The sequence below is a fragment of the Lagopus leucura genome, unplaced genomic scaffold (genome assembly GCF_019238085.1).
Source record: "Lagopus leucura isolate 7727_CA_CO unplaced genomic scaffold, USGS_WTPT01 Super-Scaffold_100050, whole genome shotgun sequence".
In the NCBI taxonomy this organism is placed as follows: Eukaryota; Metazoa; Chordata; class Aves; order Galliformes; family Phasianidae; genus Lagopus; species Lagopus leucura.
The window spans coordinates 2,328,832-2,350,104 of NW_024962296.1; the positions used below are offsets into that span (position 1 = coordinate 2,328,832).

The 21,273-nt window shown below is 53.4% G+C and overlaps 1 protein-coding gene across 1 annotated transcript in view; it reads left to right on the forward strand.

The window, feature by feature from the left end:
- The window catches only part of BSN (bassoon presynaptic cytomatrix protein), a 53,578-nt gene that overhangs the window by 6,419 nt on the left and 25,886 nt on the right, over window positions 1–21,273 (forward strand). Inside the window, exons 2-3 of the mRNA XM_042885433.1 lie at window positions 2,828–3,206; window positions 18,696–19,496. Coding sequence (XP_042741367.1) covers window positions 2,828–3,206; window positions 18,696–19,496 — 1,180 coding nt within the window. The remainder of the gene's footprint in view (window positions 1–2,827; window positions 3,207–18,695; window positions 19,497–21,273) is intronic.

A 21,273-nucleotide genomic window follows, 5' to 3' on the forward strand; every position in this document is an offset into this window, starting at 1 on the left:
ATTTGCCCACGTCTCCCTCCATTTTTTCCCCTTATTTCTTTCTGACATCCATTGACTTGGCCAAAAGCTGTCTGTGAGTGGAAGGGCACTCATCGCCTTTTGCTCTTTGGCTTCTTTGCACGGCCCTGACAGATGTGCACGACACGAGTTCTGAAAGGATGGATGGCACCTCCTGCGCTGCTTCCAATTCCTTGTTAGCACACTTTTTCTGAGCAAAACCCACGTGTGTGCCAGTTAGAGTGGCTCAACCATCTGGCTTGGGAAAGGCCTTCAGGTTCTTCAGGTCAAGCCGACCTGCCAAACCATGGCCTGGGGGTGGCACCATCCCTGGGGGGGGGCTGAGAGCTGTGGGGATGCGGCACTGAGGGTCGTGGGCAGATGGTTGGACTGGTTGATCTCAGAGGTCTCTGCCAATCCCAATGACTCTGATCCACCTGGCTCTCAGTTGTGTCTGCGCTGCTTTGGTGGTGCACCAGGAGAGCCGCCTCGCTTCGGTGCGCTTTGCTGGCAGGAGTCGCATCTCAGGAGGGTGGAGCAGCCCCAGAGCACAGAGCTGCACAGAACGGGGTTTTTCCACTGCTCGCAAAAGTAATTCATTAAACACTGTGGCCTTTCACAGGAGCGCATGTTGGCACCTCATAAAATCCCCTCTGACAGTTCCCCGTCGCTGTTTCTTGTCTTCTGCTTTGCTGTCTGTTCCCTAAGCTCTCCGGAGCAGAGTTGTTGTCAGCTCTGGGGCACTTGCTGGTTTTAAAGCCCTCCAGTACACACAGCTCCAGCACGAAATCCATCCTGCGTGGCCATCAGTGTAATTAAGCACTTGTATTTGTGACGGTGCCGATTCTGGATTGTGTGGCTGCTGCCTTTCTTTAGCAGCTCAGAATCTAAGGCAGAACCCCCCACCTCAGATGCGTTTTCGGGGCCGGGAAGCTGTCGGCTGCAATGTTCCCCAGCCCTGCAGATGTCTCAGCGAACCCCGTGCCGTTTCACTGGGAGTACAACTCCTCCTGCTCCGCTCCCTCCTCGCTCCTAAATAGGTTATATTCGCTGATTCTTAAAATCAGTCATGTGGATGCTCACATCAGGTTTCAGTCAAACCAAGTAGGTCAAATCTGCGCTCGTAGCGGAGCAGCTCCAGTCCCTGCCTGCTCACCAAGCCTCCATCTTCCAGCTGTCCACATCCACATGTTTCCTCGCTTCTCATGCTGTATCTTGGTTTGCTGTCTTCTTATCCCATGGGTTTTGTTGTGGGGTCATGCGATTTCCTTCTTTCTTTGCTGGCAGAAGAGCTGTGCTTGTCCCCAGGGCTCACTGTGACTGTCCTCAGGGCTAACCTTGGTGCAGACCCAAAGCCGAGGCTGAAGTCAGGGGATATCTGCTTCCCTTGCTCCCTTGAGCCCCTCCATGCACCATATCAGGTGCCCCAACAAGACCGAGCTAGATTGAGTTAGGTTGGAGCCATTCTCTTCCACTGCCTTACCCTAGGAATCCCTGCAGCGGAATGCTGTGCCAATGTAATGGGATGGGATGGGGGTTGTGGACTGCCCTCCTGCATTGTTTTCACCCTTCCTAAAGCTGATGGCATCTCTTCGCTTCATGACAAATCACGTTTGTGTGGAATGGAAGCCTAATTAGCACAGGTAGAACGTATGAGAGGCTGGGTTGGGGGAGCTGTGGCTGTGCCCCCTGACCGGGGGAACGCTGCAGCACTGAGATGCCTCAGTTTAATTGTCCATGAGCGATAACCAAAGGGCCTTCCTTGGAAACGGGTTTGATGGAGCCTGGACACGGCTCCATCAGCCTGCAGCTGCAGTGCTGTGCTGTTGGCAGGCCGGTGTTCCCAGATGGGCAGCGGCTTCCTGAGCCCACATTCCCAACTATCGGCAGCAGCGCAGGGCTGACGGTGCGCAGGGTGGTGCTGGGATGGACAGGATCGTGCCCACATCTGTGTGCTCCCACACCTCCGTGTCCTGCACACAGCTCTCCTTTCACACAAGGGAAGTGCTTGACCAAGACGAGGCGGGCACCCAGCAGTGCTGACAGCGGTGTTGCCAGCTGCAAAACGCAGAGAACTCCCAATACCAAGTGCCTCTCCCTTTGGAGAACCAGGTTTCAATCCATAAATTCCCAAGGTGCTGTTTTAATATTTGTTTTCATCTGAGTTCCTATGGCTGTGGTGATGCGCGCTTTCAATTTCATTAGTTTTATGCATCGAACTTCCCTCTTTAAACCCTCATAAGGTCAGGCCCTGCTTGGGTAAATCATCAATTTATTACATTTGAGATTCCTGGTATTACTTTTCCTTAACCGGCTGTGGATGGCAGTGAGGGCAGCGGAGCTTCCACCTGCACGAGGAATACTCGTGGGTGTTGCTGATAAGCTCCGGATTACGGCGGGTTTGGGTGACAGAATACCGACATCCACTTCTCCCACCCGTAAGCGACACGTCCCAGGCTCTGCACAGCACGGGGTGGGGCGTGCAGGGCTGCATCTCGGGCACAGAGATCAGGTGAGGGCTAAATCCGACGTCGGGCAGCACGGGAAGCCGTGTGCTCATGGGGGATGCAGAGCCACTAAGCTCTTTAATGGCGCCGTCCTTGGGAGCTGGCAGCTAAAGCCCCTGCATCTTCTGGGGAAGGAAGGAGGTGGCATCGCCGCGGTGAGGACGGGGAAAAGCGGTGGGACAATCATAGAATCACTGTTGGGATGGAAGGAACCTCCCAGCCCCACCTGTGCCGTGGTGCCGGCTGCCCCCAGCTCAGGCTGCCCAGTGCCTGGGGCGCCGCCGAGCCTCTCCTTACCTGTGTGTGTTTTAATGGCATTTCAGCACGCCGAGGAGACCGGAGCAGCTGGACCACGCGGCCGGACAGCGATCGGCACCGCCCTCCCTGGCGCAGGACTCCGAAAGCCCCCGTGAGATGCGCGGCCGTGGGCAGGCAGAGGGACCCCGCAGGACGCTGCAGGTGGATACCCACAGCCAGAGAGCCAGACGGTCGCCCTCGGCCTCTCCGGAGCGGGGCAGCACTCCCACCTCACCCTATTCCCTGCCCCAGATCGCGCCCCTGCCCAGCAGCACCCTCTGCCCCATCTGCAAGACGACGGAGCTCACCTCGGCGCCCAGCCAGCCCAACTTCAATGCCTGCACCCAGTGTCACAGCAAGGTCTGCAACCAGTGCGGCTTCAACCCCAACCCGCATCTCACTGAGGTAACGTCTCTGTCATCCCAGTGGGGCTTTTCAGTGCGAGGTTTTGGCAGCCCTGCCTGTGGCAGCGGGGTTGGAGCGTGATGATCCGTGGGTCCCTTCCAAGCCAAGCCATTCTATGATTCTATGGTTGAAGTGTTATGGGCTGCCAGGGAGCGTGATGGTCACATTTTCCTTTCTCCAAGATGCTGTACCCTTGCTTTTGGCAGCTGCAAAGCATTAAAGGTGTTGTTCTTGCTGGCCAATCAGTGGATAATTGCCATAATATGAACTGCCATCTGGGGGAGGAGGAAGGTGTGCTAGTTAGGAGGACCTGCTGGGGCAGCCCAGAGGTTCTGTGAGCAGCTGGGGCTTCTCGGTGAGATGTTGGAGTGGTCGTACACACAGTGCTGCCATGAAGTTTTGGGGCCCAGCGGTGGGAGAAATGGTTCTTGGTGCTTCCAGGATATGGTCATGGTTTGGGGTGAAGGAGTCAATCCTGACATTTCTCACCTGGGATACTGTCACACTCTGCAAGTGGAGGTGTGAGGTGGGTGCATGGCATCAGGTCTTACTGCAGCACAGGGCTCCCCATGCAGGGGCTCTGCTGGAGGTCCCCAGATGGGGTGGGGGGCAGCTGGAGGCTCTGGTCAGGAACCTGCTGCAGGGTTCATCTCTTGGGTTGAAGGCTTCAGAAACTGGGGAAAGCAGCCATGTGACTTCAGGATGTTAGGAAACAGCATTTGGGCACTCAGGTCAGCTGGATGTTTGGGTTTTATTGGAGGTGGTGAGCAGTCCCCATTTGTCCCAACAACCAGAATCTACAGTTTCTAAATGCTGCCCTCTGTCAGGGCTTTCCTGTCTGACCCCTTCAGTCCAGGCGGTGCTGCAAGGCTGCTGCATGCTGTTCCTGGTGACTTATGCAGCCGTGCTTCCCTTTTGCTCACGTATATATTTTCATGTGAATAGCTGATGGTTTCCACTCAGTGGCTGCGGTAGATGCATCTTTCCAACTTCTCTTTCTGCTTTCAAGGCTCATTAGTGGGATTCAATTATCGGGAACATCATATTTTCTAAGAAAGCTGAAACCAAGGAAACCAGAACTGTGTTTTACGCAGCAAATCCTCTTCTGCACGATCTGTGGGCTGCCAGAAACCACGAGTGAGGGGGGTGGGCAGGGGCAAGGCACTTTGACCCTGCCGCTAGGCGAGGCCTTATGCTCCAGAGGATGTGCATTTCTGCCAAACCAAACTTGTGTCTTTTTTTATTTCCATCTTTTTTTTTTCCTTTCCTTTCTCATATGGCTCAGCAGGCTTTTGGTTTTCAAGGAGAGTGGTGCACGTGTGCCATTGCAGTCAGCTGCTGGGGCACCTTGTGGTGTGGGTCTGTCCAATTGCTCGTGGAGAGGTGCTATCTTCTGTTTGGTTTCTACCTTCCGACTAATTGAGTATCAGCTCATTCTCATCTCACTGGCCTGGGCAGACCCATCCCTGCCTGTGTTGCTTGTGGTTTGACGTGTGAGTAATGGTATTCTTGCTCTAAAATAAGTGCTCCCATAGCTTTCCATTTTGTAGCATAAGGATGCATGAGTTTCCTCACTCGTTCGCTTATTTTGGAGCCCTCTCTGTATTTCAGGCAGAAGGAAACATGAAGCAGGGAGCAGTGATGGCGTCATTAAAGACTGGTAGTGAAATGTGAAGAAGTGATGGAGCAGAGTGGTGAAATCTATCAGTTTGCTAACATGCCCATGTATGAAATTGGCTTTGGAATGGAGGTGCAGGATTCTAAACACCATTGCCCACTCTGGTGGGTTTTTTCCTTCCCATTAAAACTTTTTTCCCCTTAGTTTTCTTCTGTCTCATAGGGGTTGCTTTACTCTTTGGTCAAACAGTTCTGCTGAGTGCCAGGCAGAGCAATGCCATTAGAAAACCTTCTTTCCCTCCATCTTCTGCTTGCTGATGCTGCTCCCATGGCACCCTTTAGCTGAGTGATCCCGCAGCACGTTCCTCTGATTGGATTTGCTCTGTTTGGTACAATGAGAGGAACCTGCAGGCATCTTATCTGTTGCTTGTGGCTTTGGAAGCGTCGCAGCGCATTGCTGATCTGAGAAACGAACGTCTGCGCTATTCTCTGAAGGCTTTTTGTTGGTGCTGTTTGTTTCTTCTCATTCATTCCTTCCCCCTCCCAAACAATATAAGGAGAACACTGACAAGAGGTTGGTTTTGATCTTAATCGAGAGCAGAGCTGCAGCGTTTCAGTACGTGCTTTAATTTGTGCTGAAACGATGCTCACCATGTCTCGTGGGTTTGCTTGGGACTGTTTGGGGATTACAGAGAATCCCTAAGTTCTTCCTTATGTTCCTGCGGTGCTTTTCTCAGCTGGGGATTGTGTTCATCAGATGTGGTTCATCAGTTTTGTGGTGCACTTGGTAGAACTTGATCTTCCCAAGTGGAAGGAGTGTGTTTATGCACCTGCCTTCCCTTCCCATTGCCCTGCTCTTTGCTGCTTGGAATGTCTGGAGAATGCCTACAGACCAATGGCCTTTCTAGTATTTGAAGGGAACATATAAACAGGAGGGGCAACAGCTGTTTACAAGGGTGGATGGTGACAGGACAAGGGGGGGTGGCCTTAAACTGAGACGGGAGATTTAGGTTGGATATTAGGAGGAAGCTTTTCACACAGAGGGTGGTGAGGCACTGGCACAGGCTGCCCAAGGAGGCTGTGGATGCCCCATCCCTGCAGGCATTCAAGGCCAGGCTGGATGTGGCTCTGGGCAGCCTGGGCTGCTGGTTGGCGACCTGCACACAGCAGGGGGTTGGAACTGGATGAGCACTGTGCTCCTTTGCAACCCAGGCCATTCTATGAGACAGTGTGATTGCACTGAACAACTCATGATGTGAGAATATCGATGGGGATTGTAAGCCTGTCTCCCTGCTCCAACAGGTCATGCATGCCCCTCACCTCTCCGTCCCCTTATCTCCACACCAAGCCCTTGTTTTGTCTCGTATCTGCAATGCTGAGCCCAAGGATGTTCCTCTTATCTCCCAGCTGGACTTCTGTTTATTTATGCTCTTTTTCTAAATGGGGGTGATTAGCACTGAACAGAGCAGCTAATAGGAAGCTGGAGAGCAGCGCTTGCCCAGGCTTTCTAAATATAAATGACTTGCTTGCCTCTGCAGCCACTGCTGCAGACAGAGCAGGGGCTCCTGCAGCCATGCACAGGTTGTCTGCACGGAGGATGGATGGATGGCCGCCCAAGTCAGAGCCAACAGCAACAAAAAAAGCTGATGAGTAATTCCGGCTGTTCCTCCCCATGTGCTGCCTTTCGCTCCTCTCTGCGCAAACGATTCCAATAATGAAAAATCCACTTGAAGAAAATGTCACCATGCGATGGGCAGGGTGGTGGCTGCTGGTGGATGGTGCTGGTGTTGCTGACGAGTGGGCTGTGGGAAGGCAGGTGATGCACTGATGGGGACCAGAGGAGAGAGCTGGCAAACCCCTGTATCCAGGCTGTGGTGCTGCAGGGGCTGAGAGGCAGCCTGCTTTCTGCTTGGCATCTGCTTGCCTTGTCCCTGCCCGGTGTGACTGAGTGCTGCCTGCAGGACTGGGTGTTCTCCAGCTCCTACCTGATATGTCACTTCATTCACTTCAAAAAGGAATCCGGACACAGATACGCTTTCCTCCATCACTGGGCTTCCAAAGGAGAACCCTGGCTGGGCGATGGACTGTCGTGGTTGTGTTCTCCGGAGCAGCTGGGGCAGGGTTGGTGGCTCCCTGTGTGTTTCTTATTTGCTTCCAGTTCTCTCCCTGGGACGTCCCAGTGCATGGAATGAGCAGCCTGCAAGCAGTGTGGCAGTGAGTGAACCTGCTGAGGTGTTCCTCACAGCTCCGGCTTCAGCCCCACAACCTGGCTGCCCCTGTTTGAAGACCGGCATGCAGGGATGCAGTGCTAACTGGGCTACGAGAAGTGGTTATTTTAGCTCTGATTGAAATGCTGCTTTAACTAGATGGTAAACCTTTTGATTGGGGACAGCCGAAGGGTGGGATTTTTCTGCTGGTGTTGTAAATACGCCGTGCCGTTGGTTTGGCTTTCTTCTCCAGGAGCAATCAATGCAACATTGTCAGAATGGCTCAATAGGGGAATTTGGAGAGGGAAATGTGATCCTAATGGGATGGGAACAAGCAGTGCTGCTGCCCAGTCTGTGGGATGGCAGGTTTGCTGAGATGGGTTAAGGGACGGTGCAGTGCGGCCCTGCAGCAGCTGGAGACCAGTGTGGGGACCGCAGTGCCCTGCTGGCTCTGTGACCATGTTTCTGCCCATGACACCCCAAGCACCCTCCTGGCCGTCCCACTGCCCGTCTGCTCCCTCCCCACAGCTCGGGCACCCTCCCTGCGTGCAGTTCTGAGCCATGGGGCCAGATGCTCACTGCCAAGGGTGGCTGGAAGCCTGCTTGGAGGGAGGAGACCTGCAGAAGAGCAGGACAGTGCACACCAGTCTGACAAGAGAGAAAAGCTTTGGTGCCCCATGTCCTTCTGATGAGCACGACGCACCGTATTCCCGTTACTGGAAACAGAAGCACAAACTCCCGGGCTCCTGCGTTCAGCACAGGGTAGATTATTGTGAATCATCCAATATCCTTATCAGAGCACTGCAGACGGTGTTTGCATCAGTCACAGCACGGCCTGCTATCAGAGTTGGTGGCAGCGCTCTTCCCATTTAATTGCTGCAAGCAAGCAGCTGTTTGAAGCCCTGTCCCCGAAGAGCAAAAGAGCTTGTCACTGCATGTAACTGGACTTTGCAAGAAGTGTGGGCTCAGCACAAGTCCCCCACGAAGCATGCAAATGTATAGGCATGCATGTATAAGGCTGTACGGGGCTGGATGTGCTGGGGTTTGGTGTGGAGATGTGGCCAAACTTGGGGCTACAGGGTGGGAACCTCAAGGAAGATGGTTTGATATTTTTGTCTGGCGAAGTACTGCAATGCATGAAGGTGTAGGCAGGCAGGGAGCTGCAGGTGCTGAGCTGCTGCAGGAGGAGAGGTGGCTGCAGCTCCTCGGGAGCACAGCTCCAAACCCAGCCCAGCCTTGGCTCTGTCCACATGTTGTTCTGCTTGGTCCCTGCTGCGCTCCCTTACACACTGTGAAGTGTTTCTGCCCTTGCTGCCATCCTGTGTTGCTCCATCCCATCTCCAGCACTTGCCTGCTGCACTTTCCCAACGCAACCATGTTAAGCAGAGCGTGGTGCCCAGCGGGTCACATCCAGGTATGGTGGGAAGGACTCGTTGAAAGCCAGTGGTCTGTGGCACCAGCCTCTCTCAGCATCTGAGAGAAAGTTGAATTACCTGAATTTCTGGATTCCTCAGAAACCATCATGCTTCTTGCTGGGAAAGGCTTGTCCTTGTGCCCTCCCTGTTGAGCAGCCTCTCAAGCCTTGAGAAGACTGAATGTGCTTGGTTGAGCTCGGCACGCAACCACGCAGCCAGCTTGTGCACCATAACTCATTCTTCCAAACTCTACCTTATGTTCTGACCTGCCGTATTAATTTTCCAGATGAAATGATTGTGGCTTTCAGATTGGAGAGTGCTTTGAAAAATGTTACCAAACCAGCACGCTGCTGCTGCCATCTGTCTTCTGAGCGGCTGCTGGGGTGCTGCTGCTTGCTGGCAGCAGATGATGGTTACTGCCATAGTGGGTTAGGGATTATAAAACCACAGCACTTCAGAAGTTCTGTTTCCTGTAAGTATTTCTGGGTGCTGAGCTCTGGCTGGAGGCAGGTCTGCAGTGAGAGGTCCCAGGATGGGATTGCATTGAGGAGATGCCCCCTGGGGGCTGTGCCCGGCCTTAGCAACATCACTGTGATGTGCCCCCCGCCCTCCCCACCCACTGTCCATATCCTCCACCTCCACCACTGCTTTCCTACCCCTGCGGAGTGCCAGGCAGGGGCTGTGTGGAGTAGTGCCCAAACAGACAAGCATGTGGGCAGACAAAAGCTAATAGGAAGGCAGTGTTTATTTGGATGCAAAATGCTCTTTGCCTTGGTGCAGGGATCCTGCCGCTTCCCTCTTGCTGATCCAGCCCTGCCTTGCAGCTTGGGTCTGGCTGCTCGCAGATCTGCTGCTGTTTGGCTGGAGCTTTGGCTGTGCAGCACCCAGAACTGGAGAGCTGTGCAAGATGCAGGGGGCAATGCTTGCTGTTGCTCCCTCATCTGACAGATGTGCCGTCGGTCAGGGCCCCTGGCTGGTGGTCACGCCTGAGCGGCCTCTGCTTGGAGCTGGGGCAAGATTTATGGTTTCTCTCCAGAAGCGGTTCCTAATCGGCATTTGGAGCTTGTAGTAAATCAAAGGGGAGGTGAAATCAGTTTGAATGATGCAGTTTGCTCTTCTTTATTTTGCGTTTAGTCTGGATGGATGCGGTCCCCAGCTTGCGTGAGGCATCCACCAGCTCTGTGCTTTTTGGCTGGGGTGGCAGAGCTCAGAGGTGGGGGCTGCCTGGGGCTGGAGTGGGAATCACAGAACCATAGGGGTTGGGAGGGACCTGTGGCAATCGCCTCATCCAACCCCATGCTAAAGCTCCTGCACGCCTCCTGCAGGGCACCCTCTTTCTGAACTAAAGGACGGGGCACCCAGGCACCCACCTGAAGCAGTAGGCAAAAAGCTAAGGAACCAGAAAGGCAGGAAATATTGCCCTAGGGTATTTTTCTTCTTCTTTTCACTGAGTAGTATTTTTATTCTTCTGTAGCAGTTTTTGGTTTTGCAATCAAGAACTCCACCCATCCTTTGAGCAGAATGTAGCCAGCTTGTGCTGTAAGCTCCGCTGGGGTTTCAGATGGGGCTGATGGGTTCTTGGTACATCTCCCAAAGGCAAATCTCTGATATGGAAACGAGCAGAGCTGGATAACTTGTTCTCTTTGTGTGATGCTGGAAGAGGACAACAAACTCTTCATCAGAAGGCATCCTGTGCAGCTTTCTGGAGTCTGCTGTTTAGACCCCTACAGCAAGCAAAAAAATGCTGATTTACTCAACCAGTTTGGAGAGGTGCTTCACCGTGTTGGTGTAGGGATGGCTCATCCAGACAGGTGCCTTGGGCAGGAATCTGCTCTCAGGCTGTTTTTATGGAATATCATACATTCTTGTCTCTGGAGAAAGGAGCAGCAAGAAGTGGGCTTAAGCTACAAGGAAGAATTAGGTTAATATTTTGGGACTGCTTTCTAACCATGAGGACAGTTAAGCTAAAGCCCTGCTATTCCCCCTTGCAGTGCCCACCCAGTAAATCCACAGCGGCTGGGAGGTGTAAGGACAGAATTAGACAGCCATCTGTCGGGGGAGCAGGCACCTCCTGCAGAGCCCTCTGCTGCTGCAGGACACGAAGGTGAAGCCCTGCAGCCTTCAGCATAGGGTTTGCTGGAGCCGAGCCCATTGTCAGTACAACCCAAAGCCAGCAGCATCTCCTGGGAGAAGCAGGGTGCTGCAGAGAGCAGGCAGTGCTGGGCCCCTTGGATGGAGAAACCTGCCCTGTGCCTCCCACCTCGTGATGGAGAATCCTATGGAGCGTGTGGGATGCTTTCTTTTGAATGCCCATCTCATTCTAGTCCCACCTCATGGGGCTCTACAGCTCTACTCTTTGAGCGTGGTGAGTCCTGGCACCTTCCCTCCCCAGCGGTGCTCCTGCAGCACCAAGGTGGCTCCTCCAGCCTTCTGTGCCCCATCGTGCTGCTCTGCAGCCCTGTAGCTGCATCGTGGTCGCTTGGTGAAAGTTCTGGGGAGAACTGTGCAGCCCAGGTACCCAACAGGAGCAGGAGGGGAATTCACCAGTCCTACTTTGTGGCTTTCTAATTGTTCGGTATTTGCATCCATTAAGCAGCACAGGGATCCAAACAAGGGCACAGGCCACGTGAGTGGTTTCTGACAAGATCAGCCCAACCACGGGTAGCACGTGCTGCTGCTCTTTTGGCCGTTGCTAGAGAACAAGAGGCTGGTTTGGGTTTTGCTTTAGGTTGGTTGTTCAAGTTGGTGTTTGTTGGTTGGGTTGGTTTTTGTTGGTTAGTGGAGTGTTTTAGTTGGTTGAGTTGGTGTTGATTGAATTTTTATGTTGGTTGGGCTGGATTTTTATGTTGGTTGGCTTGGTTTTGGTTGATTGGGTTGGTTGTTTGGTTGGCTTTGTGATTACCAGTTCTAGAGTAGACCTTTTCACCCAGAATCATTCGCTACTGTGAGGAACTCAGTGTAGGAAGACAGTTAGTACGTCACAGTGAGGGTGCTTAAGGTTCTCACATCATTAACTCTTGTTTTCCCTCTTTTTACCACTCGTCCCCCCATCTCCAACCACTGCACACACACACACATCTGGCCACTATTGCTCAGGTTCCTGCTGTTCCCCTTCTGAAGTTTCTTGGTTGCCCAAGGCAGACCACAGAAGTTTGAAGGCTTCCTGCCCTGCAGAGCTCTTTTCTTATGTGCTTGTTGACCAAAGCTTGCTTCCAGGCATGGGGGGAAGTGTTACTGCAAAAACCCTATCAGTTTTGGGGTATTGCAGGACCATCACATCTCTTGCTTTTTCTTTCCTATGGCTGTAGATTTGTGTTTTGCTGATGGTGTGGCTAGCTGGATTGTGAATTATTCATGGCAGGGAACTTATCGTGTTTATCTGGAATAATTGTGTAATTAAATCTGTTTATGTATGTAAAGAGATCGTACAGTGTCTTGCCTATCTTCAGGCCTTAAATGCTGTAAGTGCATTTATTACATACTGATTCATAGAATCATGGAGTCATAGATAGGATCATTTGAGTTGGAAGGGACCCTTAATGGTCATCTAGTCCAACTCCCCTGCTGTGAACGGAGGCAGATGCTCATTCCAGCTGGTTCACTCAGAGGTGCATATTGCACTGGGGCAAGAGGGACAGCTTGGCCACTTCCATATGGAGAGGATGGGAGGCCCCAGAGCGGTGTCTCTCTAAGGATGCTTTGGGCTATTTATGCCCTGCCTGAGCACCAACATGAGCCCCCATGTCCCCAGGCTCCTCTGGACCGCTCCCTTAGTTGTGCAGAAGCCCAAGTGATGGGGACCCGCAGGCGTCCAACTGCGAGCCGCCTTGCTGCAGGGAGCTGTAATGGCAGCCGGACCAGGCAGAGCCGTCCATTACGCTTCCCGTGACCTTGCACTGAGGTTCTGCAGCCTCAGGGCTCGGGGCTGCACTTAAAGCACATCCACGCTGCCATCTCACCAGGCTAAAGCCCAGGGTGAGCTTTCTGCCATTCCCCCCCGACCGCGCGCAGAGGAAAGCAGCCTCCGAGCACATCCCTACGTCCAAACCTTTCGCGTGCTCCGGCGGACGGGGAACAAAGGCTGTCTAAACAGGAGCTAGTGAGGCAGCAAATCGCACAAGAAACATTCCCTAATGAAGCGGAAGGACTTGTCCCTTTGCCTGGGGCAGCAGCACTGCGGGCGCGTGGAGCCGGGCAGTGTTGCACAGCGAGGGGCCCTGCACCCAGGGTGGAGCAGCAGCGGCGCGCAGGCAGGGGCAGAGCACGGCCAGAGGTCTCCTTCCTCTCCTCCCAGCCTTTAACCCTGCTGTGGGCAGGAGAGCAGGGCTGGTGCTCAGTGAGTGGGCGGCAGCGATGGGGAGCTCGCCGGGGGAGCGCCGCTTGGTGCGGCACGGCAGATCGAGGTCAGTCCCAGCACTGCTTGCTGGTGGGTTTGGGAGCGTTTGCCCAGGGTGGGTGCTGTGGGTGAGGAGGGCTGGCGGTGGCACGGTGGCCTCGCTGCGTCCTGCGTGACAGCCCTGAGGTTGTGTTGTGCTCCCAGGCGGGACTGGGAAGTGGCTGAGTGCCCAAGTTCACGCAGTGCTACCAGGGAATGGCTGGAAGTGGGGCATTCGTGGCTCCTGGTGCAGAGAGGGGCAGCCATCCCCAGGATGGAAGGGCTTTTGCAGTTGTGCTCATAGGTGAGCAGTGATTTCCTAGCAGGAGCATGTTACATCCACTCTGCCACCCTTTCCTCTTCTGTTTACAGCAGAGATGACAACCACTTGTGATTTCTGACAGTTCTGAAGCATTAGCTTAGTTTGGGGGGTGCTTACCAGAGAAGGAGGCTTATTTAGGGGAAAATTAATTAATAAATGACTAATAGGATGAAATGGCACTGTCTTATTCCCCAGCTTGGCTCTCTGGATGAATGTGGGCTCCCATCTGTTGTTTGCAGCAGAGGAGATGAGTCTGGGGGTTTGTTCCTCCCTCTCGCCAGCACAGGCTGGCTGTTTCCTGGCAGGCACTGGCAGGATGGCTGCTTGTGGCTCGGTGGCTTCTGTGGCTTCCCCTCCTGGGCAGCAGTGCCGAGGATTGGGTTTGCTTTGTTTTGTTGTCTTTGAAGAAAGGGATACGCACAGGACGGCCTTTTTCCAAAGCACATCGGAGACACATCCCTTGTCAATTAAATGCCCAAACGCTGCTAATTGCACAGCCCCTCCAGAGTGCTGCATCCCTGTGTGAGCATGCATTGGAATGTGACCAGCAAGCTCCAACCCACGCCTCTCCCTGTGCACATCCGCATGGTGCTGGCGCCTTGCGCTCGCCTGCTGGCCCCAGGGCTGCTCGTTGTGCTGCAGAGGGAGAGAGCTGTTGTGTGTGCTCCCCCCCAGACCAAGCCCTCAGTGGCGCAGCAGCATGCTGCAACCCCCCAGGGAATGATTTACAAGCCTTTTGCAAGCGGGCTGTGCGCCCTGTGCTATAGGCTGTCCCTGTGCTGCTGTAGGAGAAACGGGCAAAACTCGGGTGTAACAGAGAGATGGACTGTTTTGCTGACAAGCTGATTTCTTTAGACTGTGGCTCTTCAGCTGCAAGCAGAGCTGATGAGTTGGAGGCATGTGAGGACACTTGAGGCAGGTTCCTGGCAGCTCTGCAGCACCGGGAGGAGGCCAGGATGCTGCAGCGTTCCTCTGGGACAGCACCCAGCCGTGGCACTGCTCTTCATCCCATGCATGGCACGCTGCACTGAGCTTCCAGAGCAATGAGCTCAGCACCTGCAATTCGAAATTCCAGCCTTCATTTTGTTTGCACTGCCCTGGGGGTGTTGCTGCCCAGGGAGAGCATTGAGGGAGCTGTGTCCCTCTGGGCTGGCTGCAGAAGGTGGGGCTCTGGGGCTCCTGCAAGGCCTGCAGCTGAGGGCATTCTGCTGGAGGCTGGCTGCTTGCTGGCTCCAAATGTGGTTTTTCATGACTGTGCAGACTATTAAACAAGTGCTTGAGGCAACTTGGAGTTATCCCCCATTCCTTTTCTTCTCTTGTTTCCCATGAGCACGTTGTGCTTTCCAGCTGGCTGTGCACCCCATGGTGTAAGAGGCTGACCTCAGATGGGAATGAACAAACCCCACTGGGGATGACTGGGGAACTGCTCTTCCCAGCCTGAAATAATCATTTGCAGCGGGTTGGATGAGCTGTGCTCCCAGCAGACCTCAGGGTTCCTGTGGCACAGGGCTGCGCTCTCAGGTCTCCTAAGTCACAAATAGGATCATCTAATGCTCTCCTGTCCTCTGCTGCTTGTGCAGTAGGACAGTGTTCTGTGTGACCTTCAAATAGACAGCTTGCAGTGAAGACAGAATTATTCTCTGTGATAATCCTAAATTTTGGCTTGAAGACAGTCTTGGGCATTTACTTGAGAAGTCCTTCTGCTTGCAGTTCACTTTGAGGCTCCTCCTGTGTGCTGCAAAGTCTGCGCCCAGCGCGGGCGATGCTTTCGGAGCTGTATTGTCTTACCTCTAGAGAACAAAACAGCCTGCTCACTGCGGATGACACCAAGCTGTTTGTACAGTGGTTGACGTGCCCAAGGGGCAGGACGCCATCCAGAGACCCGGGCAGGCCGAGCTGTGAGCCCGGGAGAACCTCATGAGGTTCAGCACATCCAAGTGCAATGTCTGCACCTGGGTTGTGGCAACACCAGCTACTGATACAAGGTGGGGAAAACTGAGGATGGAGCAGCTCTGCTGAAAAGGACCTGGGGTGCTGGTGGATGGCAGCTGGACATCAGCCAGTGCTAAGCATGGTGTCTCCATCAGCTGTGGCACAGCCAGCGTGTGCTACGTATCCCTGCCCCATGTGCATGTGGGGCAGGCAGATGGATGCACACCATGCCTTACGTTCCTACCAAGTGCCAGTGAGGGCTGGATGGCTCCAATGTTCACAGCTAGGATGGATTTGGGCACTAAATCCTCCCCAGATGAAAGGCTGTGTAAGTTTTGCCTCCCTGAGCTTTGTACCGAGCCCAGCAGCATGTGTATAATTTGCTTTAATGGTTAGAAACATCTGCTGTTAAAAATGATGCTTAATATATTTGGCTTCCATTTCCAGTCGTTCGTTCTTTTCATGCTCTTTTCTGCCTAATTAAGAACCTCTTAGTACCTGACATTGTTTCTGCTCAATGCCATAATCAAGTCACTTCTTCATCTCCTCTTTGATAAAGCAAAAAGATCGACCTCTTTAATTCTCCCATTACAGACATTTTCTCCTAGAATCCCTGTCACAGATCTGGCCCATATCCTCTGTGGAGTTGTACTCATCGTTTCAAAATGTTGGCATGGCACTGGTTGTGGTTCTGGAAGGGCTCCTTCACTGCTGGAGGTGGAACTGAGCTGTCTCCATGCTCACCAGCATCGCTCTTCATGCAGGACCCATCTGCATCCCTATTTATCCCTCTACCAGACACTGTTGTAGGTGATGTTACCGCGGTGATGGGCAGCTTAGTGGAGGGGTACCCAAGCAGTGGTAAGCCCCCGTTGTCCTCTAGATCTGCTCTGAAATCTGTTATAGCCATATCTTGTAGTCACATTCTGTAGGATATTCTTTTTTTTTTTGTCAGCATACCAGACCTTGCTTGGTGAAAACACCTTTTGGGCATCACTTCCATTCATTGCTAATACCGATTCTACACTCTTTAATGGGGAATAAAATCAAGTTTGCTTGCCTTGACCTATTTTCCTCAAAACCACATTGACTGGCATATCTGCTTGCCCTTCAGTTCTCTGCTGCGTGACTCCAGTGTCATCTTTCTCTCCTGGATGGATGTCTGGCTGGCTGTCCTGTCAGGTCATACCCTCGTGCCTTGGGTATCCAAGCAGACAACTCCTCCAGACCTCTAAGATTTCCTCTGTATGCTTGAAGATGAACATCGGCACGCAGCAGCCTTCTTAGCTCTCAGAGATCTCTTGGATGCAAAATTATTCAGATCTGCCAAATTTAAATATCCTTGGTGCTGGTAGATGTTGTTGGATGTTCGTCTCAGTTGCTAATAAGCTGGAAATGCTTCATCCTTGTTATGAGCATTATCCTGCTTCCTTCCAAACGTTCACCAGCAGTAATTAGCGCACTTATGCCCTATCTGTCTCATTAGCAGCTTTACTCGCTCCATCCATTAATGAACCTGTGTCCTTCCTTGGACAGCCTTTGTCCCTGCTGCACTCGATAAAAGGACCCCAAGAGACTTTTGTGCAGTTCCAGTGTTGTGCTGCAATTCGTGCACTTCACAGCTTCCCATCCCCATCCATCAGTCGGTCCCGGTGATGCTGAGCTCTGAACGCTGTTGATTTGCCACCTCCAGTGGTGCCCTTCATTTTGCCCAGCAGTCACATCCCCTTTTAAGCAGCCTGGCTTGCTCCCCATCGGGGCACTGGTTTGGTTTCAGAACCATCCTTTGCACCCCGATTCCCTTTGTGGTTTTCATGATTCCCCCACTCAGATTTCCTCTTGCTGGTTACCCAGTATGGATGTAGAATTGGTAAGATAACTTCTTTCTATTCTCATCTCCATTGCTCTCCCATTTCTCCTCCTTGCTGCAGTCAGTCTGCCCACACAGGGGGAGGCAAGGCAGCCAAGGGGTCCATCAGCCCCCTAGGGCTGTCCTGGTGGCTTGTCCATGAGCCACGCTTGGCTTGCATGGCCAGCAGTAGCCAGAAGGCACCTCCAATTGCTGGGGAGCAGTTCTGTGCTGTGAAGATCTCTTTCCCCAATTTCTACCTCGCCCCAGGGTCTTAAAGTGTGGATAAGAAGATTACACAGAGAGGCAAGATTTGCATTTCTTAGATACTGGGAACTTTGTGGAGAGAGAGAGAGAACCTGAATAGAAGGGATTGGTTCTCCCTTAATCAGAGCTGATGGAGATGGCAGGCAAAGCTGATGGGATTTGGGGAGCTGCTCTTTTGAAATAGCATTGCGGGAAGAAACTCCAAGGGATGAGAAGGGAAAAAAAAAAAAAAAAAGAAAAAAAAAAAAAGAAAAAGAAAAAAAAAAAGAGGAATTCTGCACATCTTTGGTTCGTGGCTCAGATTGGTGATAGCAAGACAGTGAGAAATGACAAAACCTAGTAAATAGCAGTCGCTGCAGCAACCCAGCGTGGTGCAGCTGGTTGTGTAGGACAGTGGTTTGGGCAGCACTGTCTGCATGGGGTCCCGTTGTGCTGAGGGTCCAGAGGAGGGATGGGGAGCAGAAGAGAAGAGGTTTGGGGCAAGCAGTGAGCACAGCAGAGAGCAAGAGGAGCTCGGTGCTGACATGCAGCTGGATCTGTAGGGCAATGGAGTGAGCTGTGCTGGAGACCCAGGGCCATGTGTGGGGCAGAGAGCTGGGGAGCACTTCTGCTCTGTTTGGCACCATACCTGCTTGTCTTGGAGCAATCTGCAGGCATGGTTACCCTGCAGACTGTGCTATACGTTAATACTTGCACAGCTGCTGAGCATCCTGGGGATTCCTCGTTTCAGAAGGCTCGCAACTTTAATACAGCCTCTTTAATTAACTTAATTCAGACATTGGCATGTTACCGGGAATGTCTCTCAAGGGGGGAAAGCCTTTCATTTATCACCACTTAGCCAGGGAGCACTATATTTTTCATTTGCATCCTCTTGTTCATCGTTGCAAGAGTGAGAATTAACCTCTTGCTCCCAGGCTGGCCTTGTGCCTGCCCGGTGAGGAGAGAAGCTGTTCCCCCCACCCTCAGTATCCCTGACCTTCTGCAGGCCCTGTGCTTTCCTGGAGGGGACTTCATTCTGGTCCCCATTCTGCCTTTCGGGGCGAGGGTTTGGGAGGAGGCTCCATGGGATTAGTGAGGCCAGAGCAGGAGGTAAGTTAGGCTGCCATGCCTTCTCCTCCTGTTCTGCATCATTATGCAGGGCCCTCTTCCACCAGACGAGCGCTGGGAGGGATATGAGAGCCTCATCTCTAGCAAGAGCTGCATGGCAGAAGCCTTGGAAGCGAAACCATGCTAATTAAAGCCTGCTTCAGCACAGGCATGTTGTACCTGTGACAGATGGGGTCTGTTCCCTGTGATTGCAAAATACTTTTGTGAAAAACACAGTGCTGAAATGTGGGCTTGGTTTTTTTTTTTGTGGGGGGAGGTTGATGATTTGTTCATACAGCCACAGAGGACTTTGCTTACGGCACATGTTAGCCGTGAAGCCGGTGGTATGCGTGTGTTGCTGCTGGCCTCGCGCTGCCCGCTTGGTTGCTCACCATCCCTACCCTCCTCTCATCCCGCAGGTGAAGGAATGGCTGTGCCTGAACTGCCAGATGCAGCGGGCGCTGGGAATGGACATGACCACCGCCCCGCGCTCCAAGAGCCAGCAGCAGCTGCACTCCCCGTCTCCATCTCCATCCCACTCCCCGGCCAAGCTCCCGGCAGGCCAGGAGAAGACCCCAGCGCCCACCCAGCCCGGCGCCCGCCCTGGCACCGCCGCCATCCCCCCGTCCGAGCCCCCCAGAGCACAGAGCACCGTGCCGCAGCGGGAGCAGCACGGCCAGCCGAAAGCTGCCGCTCCTCCCGAGGCGGCGTGGGCTTCCCCGCAGCACCAACAAGCAAAGCCTTCTTCCTCCGAGCAGAAAAAGGCCGTGGGAGACCCCAAACCCACAGCCCTGGCCTCCAGCGCGGGGGCTGCGGATCAACAGCAGGAGGGGCTCACAGGGAAGCTCTTCGGCTTCGGGGCTTCCCTGCTGACCCAGGCCAGCACACTCATGTCCGTCCAGCCGGAGGCCCCCGCTCCCAGTCCACAGACTTCTGGCAAAGTGCCTCCAAAAATCGTCTTCAGCGACGCCAGCAAGGAAGCCGGCCCCAAAGCCGCCGGGGCGCAGGGTCGGGTCGGGGCTGTGCCGGCCGCCAAGCCAAGCAAAACGGAGCCGGGCGTCAAGCCAAAGGAAGTGCCGAAAGCCAGGGTGTTGTGTCCCCTCTGCAAGGCCGAGATCAATGTGGGCTCCAGTGAGCCCCCCAACTACAACGCCTGCACGAGCTGCCGGCAGCAGGTGTGCAACATGTGTGGCTTCAACCCCGCGCCTCACCTGGTGGAGGTAAGGGGCCGCGTGCTTTCGTTGCTGAACGTGGGCTGGTTTGGTTTGTGAGGGTGGAAGGGACTGGGCTGCCTGGTAAGGCTTTGCTTGTCTGCAGCGAGCGTTTCATAAAGAACAGATGTTAAAGTGATCTCACACAAAGAGCAAGGGGTGGTTATCTGGGGTTATCTGGCCCCTTCAAGGCCATAAGAAATTACCTGCCTCTCCTGGAAGGTGATTGAGGAGACAGCGGATGGGGCAAGGAAATACAAGTAGGTCGTGTTGTGCTGTGCCAGAGTCTCCGACGAGTCACCTCCTGGTGCTCCAGGCACACTCCTTGGCCGTGTCCTGCTGCTCAGTAGCGAGGGCACAGGGGAAGCAGGTTGGGGCTGAACACGGTTTGGAAGCTGAGGGCATGTGTTGGCCCACTGGAGCATGCTGCCCTCTATTCTCCATTGTGTCTGCGATGCGAGGGAGAGGGCTGAGAGGATGGACGTGGAGGTGTAGACGGGGCTGTGTGGATGCGAGTCAGGGTTGAGGTCCAACAGACCTATCAGCCCTGGTTCAGGAGGTCTCTGAATTACGGAGCGTCTCCCAAAGCACCCTCACCCCTCCTTGCCACGCACGGCCATAGAGGGACATGCTGTTGTCAGGGCTCTGTGTACTGTCCTACCTCTTCCTCCTGCTTTGGTGACAGGGAACCCTGCAGACCCGTGGCTGAACATCAGACCCTCACCTCACTCTTTATGGACTCACTGAGTGGGAGCCCAGGGCTGCTTCTGGAAGCGCTGAGGCAGAAAGCCGATACCATCAGCACAGCAAAAAGTTAAGGGGAACTTTCAGTGATCAGAAGTAGGATTGCTAATCTTGGCTCTGTTCCACTGCGAGTAATTACATTTTATGTCCCTAACTCCTCCCTGCAGTTTCAATTACACGCAGCACTTTTATTCTCTTCCCGGAGCTGCCGGTTAAGGCTGCTGCATGCCATCATGCCAGCAACAGCACCCATTTGTGCTACTGAGATTGCTGGGCAGCCGTGCTCCTTGTGAGCAAAGTCCTCCACTTGTCATTCCAACCAATTTCGTTCCAAAAAGTCGAGTCCCAGACAGGCTTGTGCCGTGGGGCTGCGGGGAAAAGCACCATTTTCCCAATGCCAAATGCCTGTTTTATAAGAGAGCTGTGTGAAAGTGGTGTCATTTTGGGTGCTGGGATTGGAGCTGTAGCAAAATTGCTCTGGAAAAAGAAAAGAAAATAAAAAAAGAGAAAGAAAACTTCAAGATCTTTTAATACGGCCGGGCTTTAGGTTCGCTTGATCTTCTCAGGAAATAGCTCTGTGGTCTGATCCTGTAAGTGTTTCGCCTGCAGCTCACAGGAGCTTGTCCCAAGCTTGGAAATTCATCCAGAGCTCCCTCTTTGAAGTAGCGAGACTTGACCCATTAATTGCTTTATGAATTAGGACCTTGCAAATTGCCTTTGGGAGCTGCATGACAGCTACAGAGAGGAGCCCCGGCTGAGGGCAGGGCGGGCAGTCTGTCTGCACTGCTGAAGCCTGGGCACGGCTGTCATCCCCAGCTTCCAAATGTGGGCACGGGGAGGAGGAGAGGGCACGGGCCACGCGTTCTGTCTGTTGGAGGAAGGGTGGAGTTTTGCAGCAAAGTGGCGCTAAATGAACGCATCTCCCATAAATGCAGTTCCCTCATCACTGCAGGCAGTCAAGGCTTTGAGTCACGGTGCTGAAGATGGGCTGCATGCGGTTGTATTTTTCTGGAAAATCCATGTAAGCGTTCAAGGGTTGGCA